The following is a 14,452-nucleotide window of genomic DNA, read 5'->3' on the forward strand; positions in this document are numbered from 1 at the left end:
ACTCTGGCCAATCAGCACTGGCTAATGCATTGTATTGGCGTGATGAAGCAGTGCTGAATGTGTGTGCTTAGCACACACATTCAGCTCTACTTCATCGGGCTAATAGAATGCATTGGCCAATCAGCGCTGGCCAATGCATTCTATTAGCGTGAACTGAGTTTGCACAGGGGTTCTAGTGCACCCTCGGCTCTGCTACATCAGATTGCTACATCTGATGTAGCAGTGCCGAGTGTGCATCAGATGTGTAGTTGAGCAAAACTGACTCAGCACTGCTAAGTCTGCATTCGCATAGGAATGCATTGGCCAGCCTTCGGCCAATCAGCGCTGGCTCTGCCGGAGGAGGCGGAGTCTAAGGTCGGACCTGAATGGAGACTGGTGTGGAGCGATCTTAGACTCCGCCTCCTCCAGCAGAGCCAGCGCTGATTGGCCGAATTCCGTACTCTGGCCAATCAGCACTGGCTAATGCATTGTATTGGCGTGATGAAGCAGTGCTGAATGTGTGTGCTTAGCACACACATTCAGCTCTACTTCATCGGGCTAATAGAATGCATTGGCCAGCGCTGATTGGCCGAATTCCGTGCTCTGGCCAATCAGCACTGGCTAATGCATTGTATTGGCGTGATGAAGCAGTGCTGAATGTGTTTGCTTAGCACACACATTCAGCTCTACTTCATCGGGCTAATAGAATGCATTGGCCAGCGCTGATTGGCCGAATTCCGTACTCTGGCCAATCAGCACTGGCTAATGCATTGTATTGGCGTGATGAAGCAGTGCTGAATGAGTGTGCTTAGCACACACATTCAGCTCTACTTCATCGGGCTAATAGAATGCATTGGCCAATCAGCGCTGGCCAATGCATTCTATTAGCGTGAACTGAGTTTGCACAGGGGTTCTAGTGCACCCTTGGCTCTGCTACATCAGATTGCTACATCTGATGTAGCAGTGCCGAGTGTGCATCAGATGTGTAGTTGAGCAAAACTGACTCAGCACTGCTAAGTCTGCATTCGCATAGGAATGCATTGGCCAGCCTTCGGCCAATCAGCGCTGGCTCTGCCGGAGGAGGCGGAGTCTAAGGTCGGACCTGAATGGAGACTGGTGTGGAGCTATCTTAGACTCCGCCTCCTCCAGCAGAGCCAGCGCTGATTGGTCGAGTTCCGTACTCTGGCCAATCAGCACTGGCCAATGCATTTCTATGGGGAAAAGTTAGCTTGCGAAAATCGCAAACTGACAGGGATTTCCATGAAATAAAGTGACTTTTATGCCCCCAGACATGCTTCCCCTGCTGTCCTAGTGTCATTCCAGGGTGTTGGTATCATTTCCTGGGGTGTCATAGTGGACTTGGTGACCCTCCAGACACGAATTTGGGTTTCCCCCTTAACGAGTTTATGTTCCCCATAGACTATAATGGGGTTCGAAACCCATTCGAACACTCGAACAGTGAGCGGCTGTTCGAATCGAATTTCGAACCTCGAACATTTTAGTGTTCGCTCATCTCTAGTAAGTAACAGTGTATGTACTATAGATAGATAGATAGATAGATAGATAGATAGATAGATAGGAGATAGATAGATAGATAGATAGATAGATAGATAGAAGATAGATAGTTAGATAGATAGATAGATATGGGATCAATAGATAGGAGATAGATAGATAGATAGATAGATAGATAGATAGATAGATAGAAAGAAGATAGATAGATAGATAGATAGATAGATAGATGATAGATAGATAGATAGATAGATAGATAGATAGATAGATAGGAGATAGATAGATAGATAGATAGATAGGAAATAGATAGATAGATAGATAGATAGATAGATAGGAAATAGATAGATAGATAGATAGATAGATAGATAGATAGATAGATAGATGCAAAATCTTGAAATGAAGAGAGTGTATGAAGATAAGGAAGTGATCATAGGGATGGGTTGTCTTCATCTCCACTGGAAATTTGTTGCATATTTTTTACTTTGAACTATTCTTATTTTTAGGGACTGAATGTTCCCGATCATGAAAGTATCTTCAGATTCTATGCCACCAAGGTAAGTTTTACTTCCATATAATTCTCCATCCCATTTATGGAGTGGTCACATGACCATAGCAGCCAATCATGGCCCAGCACAAGTAGGATAAGCATCGGATAGATTTACAGATGATTCTAATCTCCTGATTTATTACAGGGACCAAGACTCCACGCCTGGGATCTAAAGAGATATCTGAATGACGTGGTGAGGAAAGGTGAGACTGAAAATAGTCAGATAGAGAATATAAAGGGTATAGATGGGTGGAAACAGTCTGTGTGTTCATAGTGGGGGGCTCCCAGTTTTTGGTGGTCAGTAACTACACCGCGACAATGCGGAGGCATCCAAAATTCATTGACTTTTTGGGATAGTGAAGGCTAGTCCATCTGTTCCAATCCTACCGAGGTGCTACTGTAAAGCAATCTGCTGAAAAAAGCCTGCCGGCCATGATAGAATTTATGTCAGTACATACAGGACATGATTAGATTTGAGCGATCGGGATCAGGATTGGCTGGAAAATGATCGAAAATCAGATTTTGAAATCTCAAGATCGATTCAACTTTACTGTACATATAATATACACCTAGGGTTGAGTGATCAGGATCAGGAAAGATCAGATCCCAATCGAGCAAATTTCACAATCGGGATCAGCTGGAAAATGATCGGAAATCGGATTTTAATATCCATCCTGAAATCTCAAGATCGGCTCAACCCTAGACATGATCCTTTGCTGTATATGAGGCTTTGTATCCACGTTGACCCCTGTCCACCAACTTAAGGGTCTGCAATGAACACATGAATTTCAGAACGGAGCCATAGGGCAATAAAATAAGGTGTCCTGTTCTGATAATTCGTGTTACATCATGGGAACAGCCTGGTGTATGCGTAATTTAGCTGGGGAAAGATGGGCGCACCAGTGGAGGTAATGTGTCCTTGTGTCCTGGCATCATGTCGATTTATAATTAGTTAATGTACATATTTATTTAGCATTTATTATGTCAGGTTTTTCTATAATAAAGTTTTTTACATTTTTTTCTAGAATATCCATATCCGTGTGGAGCAAAATTCACCATTGACGGCAGTCGGGAAATACTGGCATCAGTAGATGTATCCTTTACATTATTCTGGGGTTGAGTTTGCTTTTATAGTTTTAATGTTGGTTTTTAACTGTAACGTTATTTTTATTATATGTTCTGTATATATATTTTTACTTGTTACAAGTCTTCCCAGTAATATCCACATAAGGTCACCGTCTGCTCTGCTCCTTTTCTGGAGCTGTACTTGCAGACGGATCTAGGTTGATTTGCCCCAATTTTCAGAACAGTCCTGGCACAAGGGGTAGGCTAAGGAGGCAGTTGCATAGGGGGCAATAGATAAAGGGGGGCACAATTTATGGACTGAAGCAGGGGGTGCCTTGTGAAACCACAATTTTTTCTTAAGTCCATGTGCAGATTTCAAGAAAAGGAACACTTGACGCTGAAACGTTCCATGAGTTAAGGCAAACCATCAGCCAATATATGGTAATTATAGAATGAGAGATGACTGGCGGCTGCTTATCCAGTATATATAGGGATCTAAAGCTAAAAATCTAGCTAAGTCAAGGTTTAAAATTTGGCACCTAGCTACCTTGGTCTGTGGTGGTCAGTGATATATACAGGACCCCTGGTATCAGAGTATATAAGCATCAAGTCCATGGCGGTTACTCAGATGCATCAAGGATATTGTCCTATATTACATCCACAACATTGTATGCCGTATACATAGCTGACAATGTAACGTCGGACATTTAAACCTCACCCCAAAGGCAAGGAAACGCCCAGAAAATACCTTTACTTACTTTGGAGTAAATTTGCGCAAACTCCACCCCTAATACTTTGGCATTGGCTCCACCCCTTTACTGCACATTTCCTGAGACTCTTGGGAACCATACATAATGATAACAGCAGCAGCATAATACTTAAAGGAATAGTTCAGATTTAGCAAAGAATGTTGGTGATGGAAATACAAAACTATATTATGTATGTTTCCCTTTAAGGATACTTTTTCCGATATGGATGCCCATCGCTGTGGATTCCTCAATTTTGCAGCGTTCCAGAAAATCATGCAGCAAGAAGGTAAAGTGTAGATGTCCACCGGGTATTCAGTATTACAGGATTTGTGTCTTCCCATGAATACACTCCTTGGCAGAAAAAATACCGCACCCAGATTAGATTGTAAAACTCTGCACGGTGTTATGTGAAGCTCCATATACAGACGCGGTCACACAGGACATTGTGTCTGCCATATAGTACACTAACGCTCCATACCGCACCGACTTGTGCTACAAATGATAAAGACAAGGGGGAAAGCGCCACAATCTTAACCAATACATTTTTATGTTTGTTTATTAGTCACATGCGTAGAATTTCTCCTTATTTTCGGCTGTGTTTTAATGTTCACTGTTTTTAGAATAGTGTAATTTTAATTTTGATAACAATTTGAATGTAGGCCCCTCTTGATCTTGAGGCCCTAGGCTGAAGCCTAGTTAGTCTATTGGCACTGTGCTCAGGCATGTGCAGTACCGCTCTGAACAGAGCCCCGCTGTATAGTGTACCAGATAGCGCCCAAATAAAAAGAAGATACAGTGTCATATGGTGCTCAAATAAGATTGTCAAACAATGTACAGATAAATAGTCATATAGAGCCCAAATAACGTTATTATATAGAGCTTGAATAACATTGTCCTATTGTGTTGACATAACATTATCCTATAGTGCCAAAAATATTTCTCTATGTTGCCCCCAAAAATGTGCTCAACAAAAAACTTATACAATGTGCTGCAGGTGGTTCTTTTGTAGTCGTCTTTTGTAGGTTTTGGAGCCAAGAGTGCTGTCAAGATTCTCAATCTTCTGCTTAACCTGCAAGGGTAAGTTCACACAGGTTTTTTTGGACCGGATTTTGACGCCAAGGTCGCCTCAGATTCCAGTCCAAAAAAGGGCTAGCATCCATTCGCAGCATTCGCTTTGGATTAGGCCCAAATGAATGGAACTAGTCGGGAGGGAGTGTCGTGCTGTGGCGGATTCTGCGGCAAGAATTGGCATGTCGCTTCTTTTTTCGTGAGCAGCACAAAACCACTAGCAGAAAAAAAAGAAGTGAACGTCTCTCATTGAAGTCAATGGGAGGCGGTTTTTGGAGTCCGATTCTGCATCAAAATCCAGTCCAAAAAAACCCATGCGAACTTACCCTAAGGTTACCGCGTCAATCTGGGCGCCTTCTACAGGAAACCCAGGTTTCCTGGGTTGCTCCAATTAGCTACTGAGGAGACCTATATAACACCCCTCCCAGCTAATTGTTGTACTACTTCCTAGTTTGGCTTGGCATCTTGTTTGCGTTCATTTGCTTCATACTGACCCTTGACTTGTTTTTGGATACTCTGTTGCCTCCTTGTTCTGCATGTGATGTGCTTGGGTTTTGTGTTGGTTTCAGCTTGCAGCGTGTTACATATTGGTACATCCTTCTGTTGGTGACAATTCAGACTCTCAAATTTAGCTAAAGTCTATACAGCCTCTCAGCGGGCTCTGGTGAAGATTTCTGGGGGTCTGTCTTATCTCACAGGACTGTGCTAATTTTATACTGTGCTCGCTGTTATCAGCCAGCTCCTGCTGTTGCTATTGTGAAGCCTTACACCAATACCATAACAAGCGCACCCTTATGGTGTATCATGTAGTCCCCAAATAACACAAATAACAGTCATATATGTAATGTCCAACTTATCTGATTCTTTTCTTGTCTAGGGCTTGATCTCCCCAGTGATCTTCTCCATCAGTTCTTTGTTCGATATGCAGACATCGAAGGGAGGTTGAGTTTTGTCAGTTTCTTGATCTGTGCGGTGCGAATAAAGGGCGCCCTGGGTAAGTAATGAGCCGAACTACTATAACACCCCCAAACAATGTGAACCCCAATGTGTGTCTGATGTGACTGTAATGCATTCTGGGGGTGCTGATATATGTGCAAACATTGACTGTTCTAATGATGACATTTTGTAAGCCCGCCCTCATGACAAGCCAACCTCATTCTGATGGGATACTACACTGATACAGTATGTACATCAGGAGACCATTGGCTGAAATGAGAAAAAAATAGTGGCCACTAGGGGAGCTCACTGTACTGGGAGCTGTATGAGTCCATGTGCTGTGAGCTCCCTCTAGTGGTAACTGCTAAGGGCAGACTAAAGGCTTGGGCTTCATGGAGATTCCCATCATGTAAACATAAACCCTGAAACTCCTTCACCAATTTAATTGCAGTCGCCTTGCAACTCCAAGGGTGCTGCGACTTCTAGTCACAAAAATATCCAGCAGTGCCCAATCTCTTTAGAAGTCAGTCGCAGCACCCTCTGGGTGACTCCATTCACTTATAGGGATGATGAAGTCGCCGGTACACATGGCAGTAGGTTATGTGTGTGCCCACTATAGCATTCGGGGCCGGTACTGCAGCTCAGCAGCCAAAAACTGACTGCAAGTACTGAGAACTAATGGAAGGCAAATGGCAAAGGTCACACCAAATATTGATAGGATTTACATTTCTCTTTTCTTCATACACCATAAATATAAACTATTAACCCTTCTATTTCTGAAACCATTAAACCAGTCTCTGCAGGGGATATTCAGGACTCTCAAGGGGGATGGGGGGGGGGGGGGCGTGAATGATCTCCACACACAGTGCAATCTCCCCCAGGTGCACCAAAATATTGTAATACTGTCCTTAATTCCCCTCCAAAAGTATAATGTCCCCCTAGTGTTCACACCCACAGCAATATGCTCCCTTGTGGCATCCACATAGTATAACGTTTTCTTCATGTTTCCACACAATATAAAGCCCTCTTATGCCGAACACACACTATAATTCCACAACTTAACACCCACACAGTATAATGCTCCTCTGCTCCCACACAGTATAATGCTCCTCTGCTCCCACACAGTATAATGCTCCTCTGCTCCCACACAGTATAATGCTCCTCTGCTCCCACATAGTATAATGCTCCTCTGCTCCCACACAGTATAATGCTCCTCTGCTCCCACACAGTATAATGCTCCTCTGGTTCCACACAGTATAATGCTCCTCTGCTCCCACATAGTATAATGCTCCTCTGCTCCCACACAGTATAATGCTCCCACCCCTGCATAGTATTATGCTCCTCTGCTCCCACACAGTATAATGCTTCTCTGCTCCCACACAGTATAATGCTCCTCTGCTCCCACATAGTATAATGCTCCTCTGCTCCCACATAGTATAATGCTCCTCTGCTCCCACACAGTATAATGTTGCTCTGCTCCCACACAGTATAATGCTCCTCTGCTCCCACACAGTATAATGCTCCTCTGCTCCCACACAGTATAATGCTCCTCTGCTCCCACACAGTATAATGCTCCTCTGCTCCCACACAGTATAATGCTCCTCTGCTCCCACACAGTATAATGCTCCTCTGCTCCCACACAGTATAATGCTCCTCTGCTCCCACACAGTATAATGCTCCTCTGCTCCCACATAGTATAATGCTCCTCTGCTCCCACATAGTATAATGCTCCTCTGCTCCCACACAGTATAATGCTCCTCTGCTCCCACACAGTATAATGCTCCTCTGGTTCCACACAGTATAATGCTCCTCTGCTCCCACATAGTATAATGCTCCTCTGCTCCCACACAGTATAATGTTGCTCTGCTCCCACACAGTATAATGCTCCTCTGCTCCCACACAGTATAATGCTCCTCTGGTTCCACACAGTATAATGCTCCTCTGCTCCCACATAGTATAATGCTCCTCTGCTCCCACACAGTATAATGCTCCCACCCCTGCATAGTATTATGCTCCTCTGCTCCCACACAGTATAATGCTCCTCTGCTCCCACATAGTATAATGCTCCTCTGCTCCCACATAGTATAATGCTCCTCTGCTCCCACATAGTATAATGCTCCTCTGCTCCCACACAGTATAATGTTGCTCTGCTCCCACACAGTATAATGCTCCTCTGCTCCCACACAGTATAATGCTCCTCTGCTCCCACACAGTATAATGCTCCTCTGCTCCCACATAGTATAATTCCCCCGCCCCTGCATAGTATAATGCCCCCGCCCCTGCATAATATGTATCCATGGTAGTCAGAGTCACCACTCTTCTGATCATCCTCATCATTATGTTGAAGGTGCCATTAAGGTTTTAACCATCAAACTACCCCCTTGTCTCCACCCCTGAGTCTCTACAACCCTGGTACCATTATATAATACTTAACAGTTTTGTTTCCATCATTTCAGAAACATTTTACACGCTTTCCGGTGGTGATAATGGAGCGTACGTACATTTGGGGGAGGTGAGTGTTCTCTATGGACAATGGGATTCACAGAATATTTTCACACCAAGTCATAAACTGGATACATTAAAGGGGAAACATACAGTAGCTGACATAGCAAAGTAGCTGGGACCCCCCTATCAGAAATCATAGTTGGAAGAATCTGGGAGATCACAGTTGTTGCAGTAAAGTGTCATTAGACATAGATGGGGGGAGTAATCTCCAGCACTACCTGGAGGGGTTCGAGAACCAAAGTGGAGCCATGGCCCTTTTGATTTGATCCCCTTCCCCTCATGGCTTACGTAAATAGATACTTTTTATAACATTGATGCTACCTGAAAGAAACACTAAACCTAGAAATGAAGGACAGATCTATTTGTCCTACTGCAATGGGAGAGATTAGGGGGAGGCTCCTGCTGCAGGTATTTGTCTTTAGTTGTCCTACTGCAATGGGAGAGATTAGGGGGAGGCTCCTTCTGCAGGCATTTGTCTTTAGTTGTCCTACTGCAATGGGAGAGATTAGGGGGAGGCTCCTGCTGCAGGTATTTATCTTTAGTTGTCCTACTGCATTGAGAGAGATTAGGGGGAGGCTCCTGCTGCAGGCATTTGTCTTTAGAATTTAATATATTTTCTATATGTTTTACTTTTTTCTAGTGGATGCAACTTATGGTATAGAACAAAGTCTGAGAACCTGACGGATTCTTCTGCGTGTAGAAAGCAATGGGTCAATAAGGTTTGGTTCACTGAAAACTACAGCAGGGCAGCGGGCCCTGACTACCACCCTCTTAGGATTCAGAAAATAATCTTGTGACTTCTGTACTGTGAAATCTGCTGCATACACGGGTAGTATGGGGTCTACCGAGTCTGGCCATAGACATAGGAGTATAGCCAGCTGCCTTGTGGATGACCAGGGTCTACACTAACAACACAGATGACTATTGAAGTCAGTGTGGTCAGACTCCGTGCACATGAAGATGTTCCTCAGACCTCTAAAAAGTGAAGACTTCATATCCATTCTCCGTCCACCGGGTCAAAATGGACAAATGGACAACGCTGATGGTTTGAACCATGTGGCCTTCTGGCTTGTCTACAGTGACAGCACCATGAGCAACCCAATGGGACTAAAAGCTCCCATTCTATTGGAGAACATGAAGAACCTATAAACAGGTCTGAGGTCTTTATATAATACAGTCCAGAGAAGGGTCGCTATTTTGGGTTTTGCAGCAGTTCCCCCTTTACATAACCCTGGCCCAGTACTAGACCTTCCTAACTTCTTTACATGATCCTTTATGTAAGGTGTAATGATGTAGGTGAAGCGGGGCAGCTATCTCATCTCTTACTGGACTAGGACAACCTTTGGTGACCAAAAGATTTTGAGTCTCACCCTTCAGCTGTACAATGGATGTCCTTCTCCCACTTTATTTTGATCCTAGCATCTGCCGTTGCACATACAGGGCCAAAGTGTCAATCAAAATCTATAAAATAATCCAAAAATGTAATAAAACCCTCCAAGAACTGAAGTGTAGATTGGGTTGTCCTCTACTGGATCTCTATTGAACTAATGGGAGTTGCCGTCTGTTATCCTCTCAGTTGGGGTTGCCTGCTGTTATCAAGTGTTGGGCTAATGGGTGTTGCCCAAAGTTGCACATCAGTTGGGACTGCCCCCTGCTGGTCCAGTGGGGTTTTACCCTAGGTTCAAAGAAATTTTCCATTCAGGACAACCCTTTTCCCCATAAGGCATATGGATATCTTAGAGGTGCAGCCCTCCTTCACAGCTAGCTAGGGTAAAGTTGCTGAAAATCCAAAAAGGGCCACAAGAATCAGCGATGCTCAGGGAGGGTTTTCAATAACCTTTATTAGCACACACAGTGATGTACAGATGTCTTTTTTTTAATGTAGATTGTGAGCCTCATATAGAGCTCACAATGTACATTTTTCCCTATCAGTATGTCTGTGGCCCCCAGATGTCTGTTATATATTATGCTTTTGCTTTTCATATCAAGTGTATCATTAATATCTGGTATATAATGAACCTATGATAATCACATATGCGAATAAAGCAATTGTCATGAATGCAGCTTGTGTGTGAATATGACCTATGTAAATATATATGCCTGGGGGTCTGACTACAGGGACCCCACCAATCACAACAAGAGTCCTGCCTTCCCCTGCTCTATTCACTTCTATGGGGCTGACGGATTGTACACTGCTAGAGTCCTTCAGTCCCATTGAAGGGAATAGGGCTGTGTTCACACAAGTGCACAAGTGCTCCATCCATGCGGTGATGTTCTGGGAACAAGATATGCAATTTCAACTCTCAGCCTGCGCTGTGAACAAGCACTCCGGACACTTGCAGGCCGGGCAGCAGCAGCTCCGGGGGATGACGCGTTCCCCGCTCTTAGGGATGGAGGGAGCCGGGGTGCTGCTTCTTCACAGTGCAGGCTGAGAGTCATCTACAGACACTGGCAGGCGGGGCTGACAGGTGGTAACTCTCAGCCTGCGCTGTGAAGAAGCAGACAGCGGGGATCCCTGGGCGGCCACAGAACGCCGCTGTCTCCTACTTTCACGCTGCCTGGCCCCGCCCACAGACACACCCCACCCACAGGCCCGGATCGGCCCTGCCCACAGACCCGACCCCACCCACAGGCCCACCCCGGCCCCGCCCACAAGAAGTGGGTAGTAGATCTTTTGCCTTGCCAGTTTATAAAGTAGCTCACATGCTGAAGAAGTGTGAGTACCCCTGTTCTAGATCAACTGGATGTAGCCAGACATCTAACTATCTACTAACAAGAGGATCACATGGTCTGTATGATGGAGGTGGACTCTTAGCCAGTCATTACTGGAGGGTGGAAATCTCACAGCGATGATGTCATATGTACAGTGGCGTAACTAGCAATGGCGGGGCCCTGTGGCGAATTTTTGACATGGCCCCCCCCCAACCGACACTGACGTCGAAGACCTTGACCAGCCCCCTTCTCCGCACTCTATTATGTCCCTTAGTGGCCCCTGCACACAGTATTATGCCCCATACTGGCCCCTGCACACAGCATTATGCCCCATAGATGACACCCATAAACAATTATTATACTCTGGGGCCTGTAACGGCCTATTAAAAAAAGAAAAAAAACGCAGCGGTAGCAGCTGTCACCGGGCCCCATAATGGCCCGGGCCCTGTGGCAGCCCTGTGGCAGCCGCCTCCGCTGCCTCTATGGTAGTTACGCCCCTGCATATGTACTATGTATCCTATTAATATTATAAATGTGAAAGTTTGTGGGTTTGTGAGTTTGTGTGTGTTTGGATGTTCGGATGTTTGTTCCTCAATCACGGAAAAACCGCTCCACCGATTTGGCTGAAATTTTCCACAAACATAGATAATACACCCAATTGCGCAATAGGCTACTTTTCGTCACAATAGCGCACATACGTTTGTGCCAGGACCCCCACAAAACCCAAACTCACACCACCATCTCTGCAATCTCACACACTTTGGACCATAGCAAGCCACAAAATTCATATTGCCCTCTGCAGCCTCGCCCCTAACCCCACACAATCTCATATACATATACTTTACCACTTTGCCCCTCACCTTAACGATACTCCAGGAGGCTCTCTTTAACGCTCTGGAGCAGCCATGTTTGCCGACCCCCACCGCTCTGACAATCCGCGACACCGCCCACCCATGTCAATACCCCTAGGCGGTCTAATAAATGCAAAAAAAAGTTTTAAAAAAGTAAAAAGAATATAAAAAAATAAATAAAAAGGATTAAAAATTCAAATCACCCCTCTTTCCCTCGAACACATATAAAAGTAGTTAAAAACTGTGAAACACATACATGTTAGGTATCCCCACGTCCGAAATCGCCCGCTCTACAAAGCTATACAAATATCTTTCCTGTTCGGTAAATGGTCAAAAGTGCCAAACCGCCATTTTTTCAATGTTTTGATTCTGATAAAAATTTGAATAAAAAGTGATCAAAGCAATAACATTTCCCGAAAATGGTAGAACTAAAAAGTACACCCGACCCCGCAAAAAAAGAAGCCCTATGCATCCCCGTACATGCAAGTATAAAAAAGTTACGGCTGTCGGAATATGGCGACTTTTCAAAAAATATTTTTTTCAACAGTTTTGGATTTTTTTAAGGGGTCAAAATGTAAATAAAATCATATAAATTTGGTATCCCTGGAATCATAACGAAACACAGAATACAGGGGACAGGTCATTTTGGTTGCACAGTGAACGCCGTAAAACCAAAGCCCGTGAGAAAGTCGCACAAATGCATTTTTTCTTCAAATCCACCCCATTCTGAATTTTTTCCCTGCTTCCCAGTACATTATATAGAATAAATAATGATGGCATCAGGAAGAAAAATTAGTCCCAGGAAAAATTAAGACCTCATATGGCTCTGGGAGCGGAGAAATAAAAAACTTATGGGGTTTAGAAGGAGGGGAGTCAAAAACGAAAATCAAAAAATGCCATCGGCGGGAAAGGTTAACTTCAAATACTTCTGTCCCAAAGTCACTATGTAAAGTTTCTCACAACACCGTATATATAGCAGCTCAAATACAAAGTAACTTCAACACAAAAGTCTCACGTATTCTCTGAATTACAGCAAAAACAAGATACAAACTTACATTTCATATCCCATACCTTATACACAGTACGAAAACCTTACCCACGCCTGTATATACCCACTGCTACAATCACCGCAGACGAAGTCGCGGGTACCAGCTAGTATAAGATAATGCACAGAGAGAGGAGACACTATTGAAGCTCTGTGAAGTTGACAGATCCTCTATATACTACACCACACAGGACAGATCCTCTATATACTACACCACACAGGACAGATCCTCTATATACTACACCACACAGGACAGATCCTCTATATACTACACCACACAGGACAGATCCTTTATATACTACACCACACAGGAGGGAACACAGGTCCTCTATATACTACACCGCACAGGACAGGTCCTCTATATACTACACCAAACAGGACAGATCCTCTATATACTACACCGCACAGGACAGATCCTCTATATACTACACCACACAGGACAGGTCCTCTATATACTACACCACACAGGACAGATCCTCTATATACTACACCGCACAGGACAGATCCTCTATATACTACACCACACAGGACAGGTCCTCTATATACTACACCACACAGAACAGATCCTCTATATACTACACCACACAGGACAGGTCCTCTATATACTACACCGCACAGGACAGATCCTCTATATACTACACCACACAGGACAGATCCTCTATATACTACACCACACAGGACAGATCCTCTATATACTACACCACACAGGAGGGAACACAGGTCCTCTATATACTACACCGCACAGGACAGGTCCTCTATATACTACACCACACAGGACAGATCCTCTATATACTACACCGCACAGGACAGGTCCTCTATATACTACACCACACAGGACAGATCCTCTATATACTACACCACACAGGACAGATCCTCTATATACTACACCACACAGGACAGATCCTCTATATACTACACCACACAGGACAGATCCTCTATATACTACACCACACAGGAGGGAACACAGGTCCTCTATATACTACACCGCACAGGACAGGTCCTCTATATACTACACCACACAGGAGGGAACACAGGTCCTCTATATACTACACCACACAGGACAGGTCCTTTATATACTACACCGCACAGGACAGATCCTCTATATACTACACCACACAGGACAGATCCTCTATATACTACACCACACAGGAGAGATCCTCTATATACTACACCGCACAGGACAGGTCCTCTATATACTACACCACACAGGACAGGTCCTCTATATACTACACCACACAGGACAGATCCTCTATATACTACACCACACAGGAGAGATCCTCTATATACTACACCGCATAGGACAGGTCCTCTATATACTACACCACACAGGACAGGTCCTCTATATACTACACCGCACAGGACAGGTCCTCTATATACTACACCACACAGGACAGGTCCTCTATATACTACACCACACAGAACAGATCCTCTATATACTACACCACACAGGACAGATCCTCTATATACTACACCACACAGGACAGAT

At 44.4% G+C, this 14,452-nt stretch overlaps 1 protein-coding gene across 1 annotated transcript in view; it reads left to right on the plus strand.

Moving 5' to 3' along the window:
* LOC142196879 (calpain-13-like) overlaps nt 1–14,452 on the plus strand; it is a 347,930-nt gene that overhangs the window by 66,601 nt on the left and 266,877 nt on the right. Inside the window, exons 20-22 of the mRNA XM_075266865.1 lie at nt 1,992–2,042; nt 2,181–2,238; nt 3,061–3,128. Of these exons, the coding sequence (XP_075122966.1) occupies nt 1,992–2,042; nt 2,181–2,238; nt 3,061–3,128 (177 nt within the window). The remainder of the gene's footprint in view (nt 1–1,991; nt 2,043–2,180; nt 2,239–3,060; nt 3,129–14,452) is intronic.

Source organism: Leptodactylus fuscus, chromosome 3, assembly GCF_031893055.1.
Source record: "Leptodactylus fuscus isolate aLepFus1 chromosome 3, aLepFus1.hap2, whole genome shotgun sequence".
NCBI classification, from domain to species: domain Eukaryota; kingdom Metazoa; phylum Chordata; class Amphibia; order Anura; family Leptodactylidae; genus Leptodactylus; species Leptodactylus fuscus.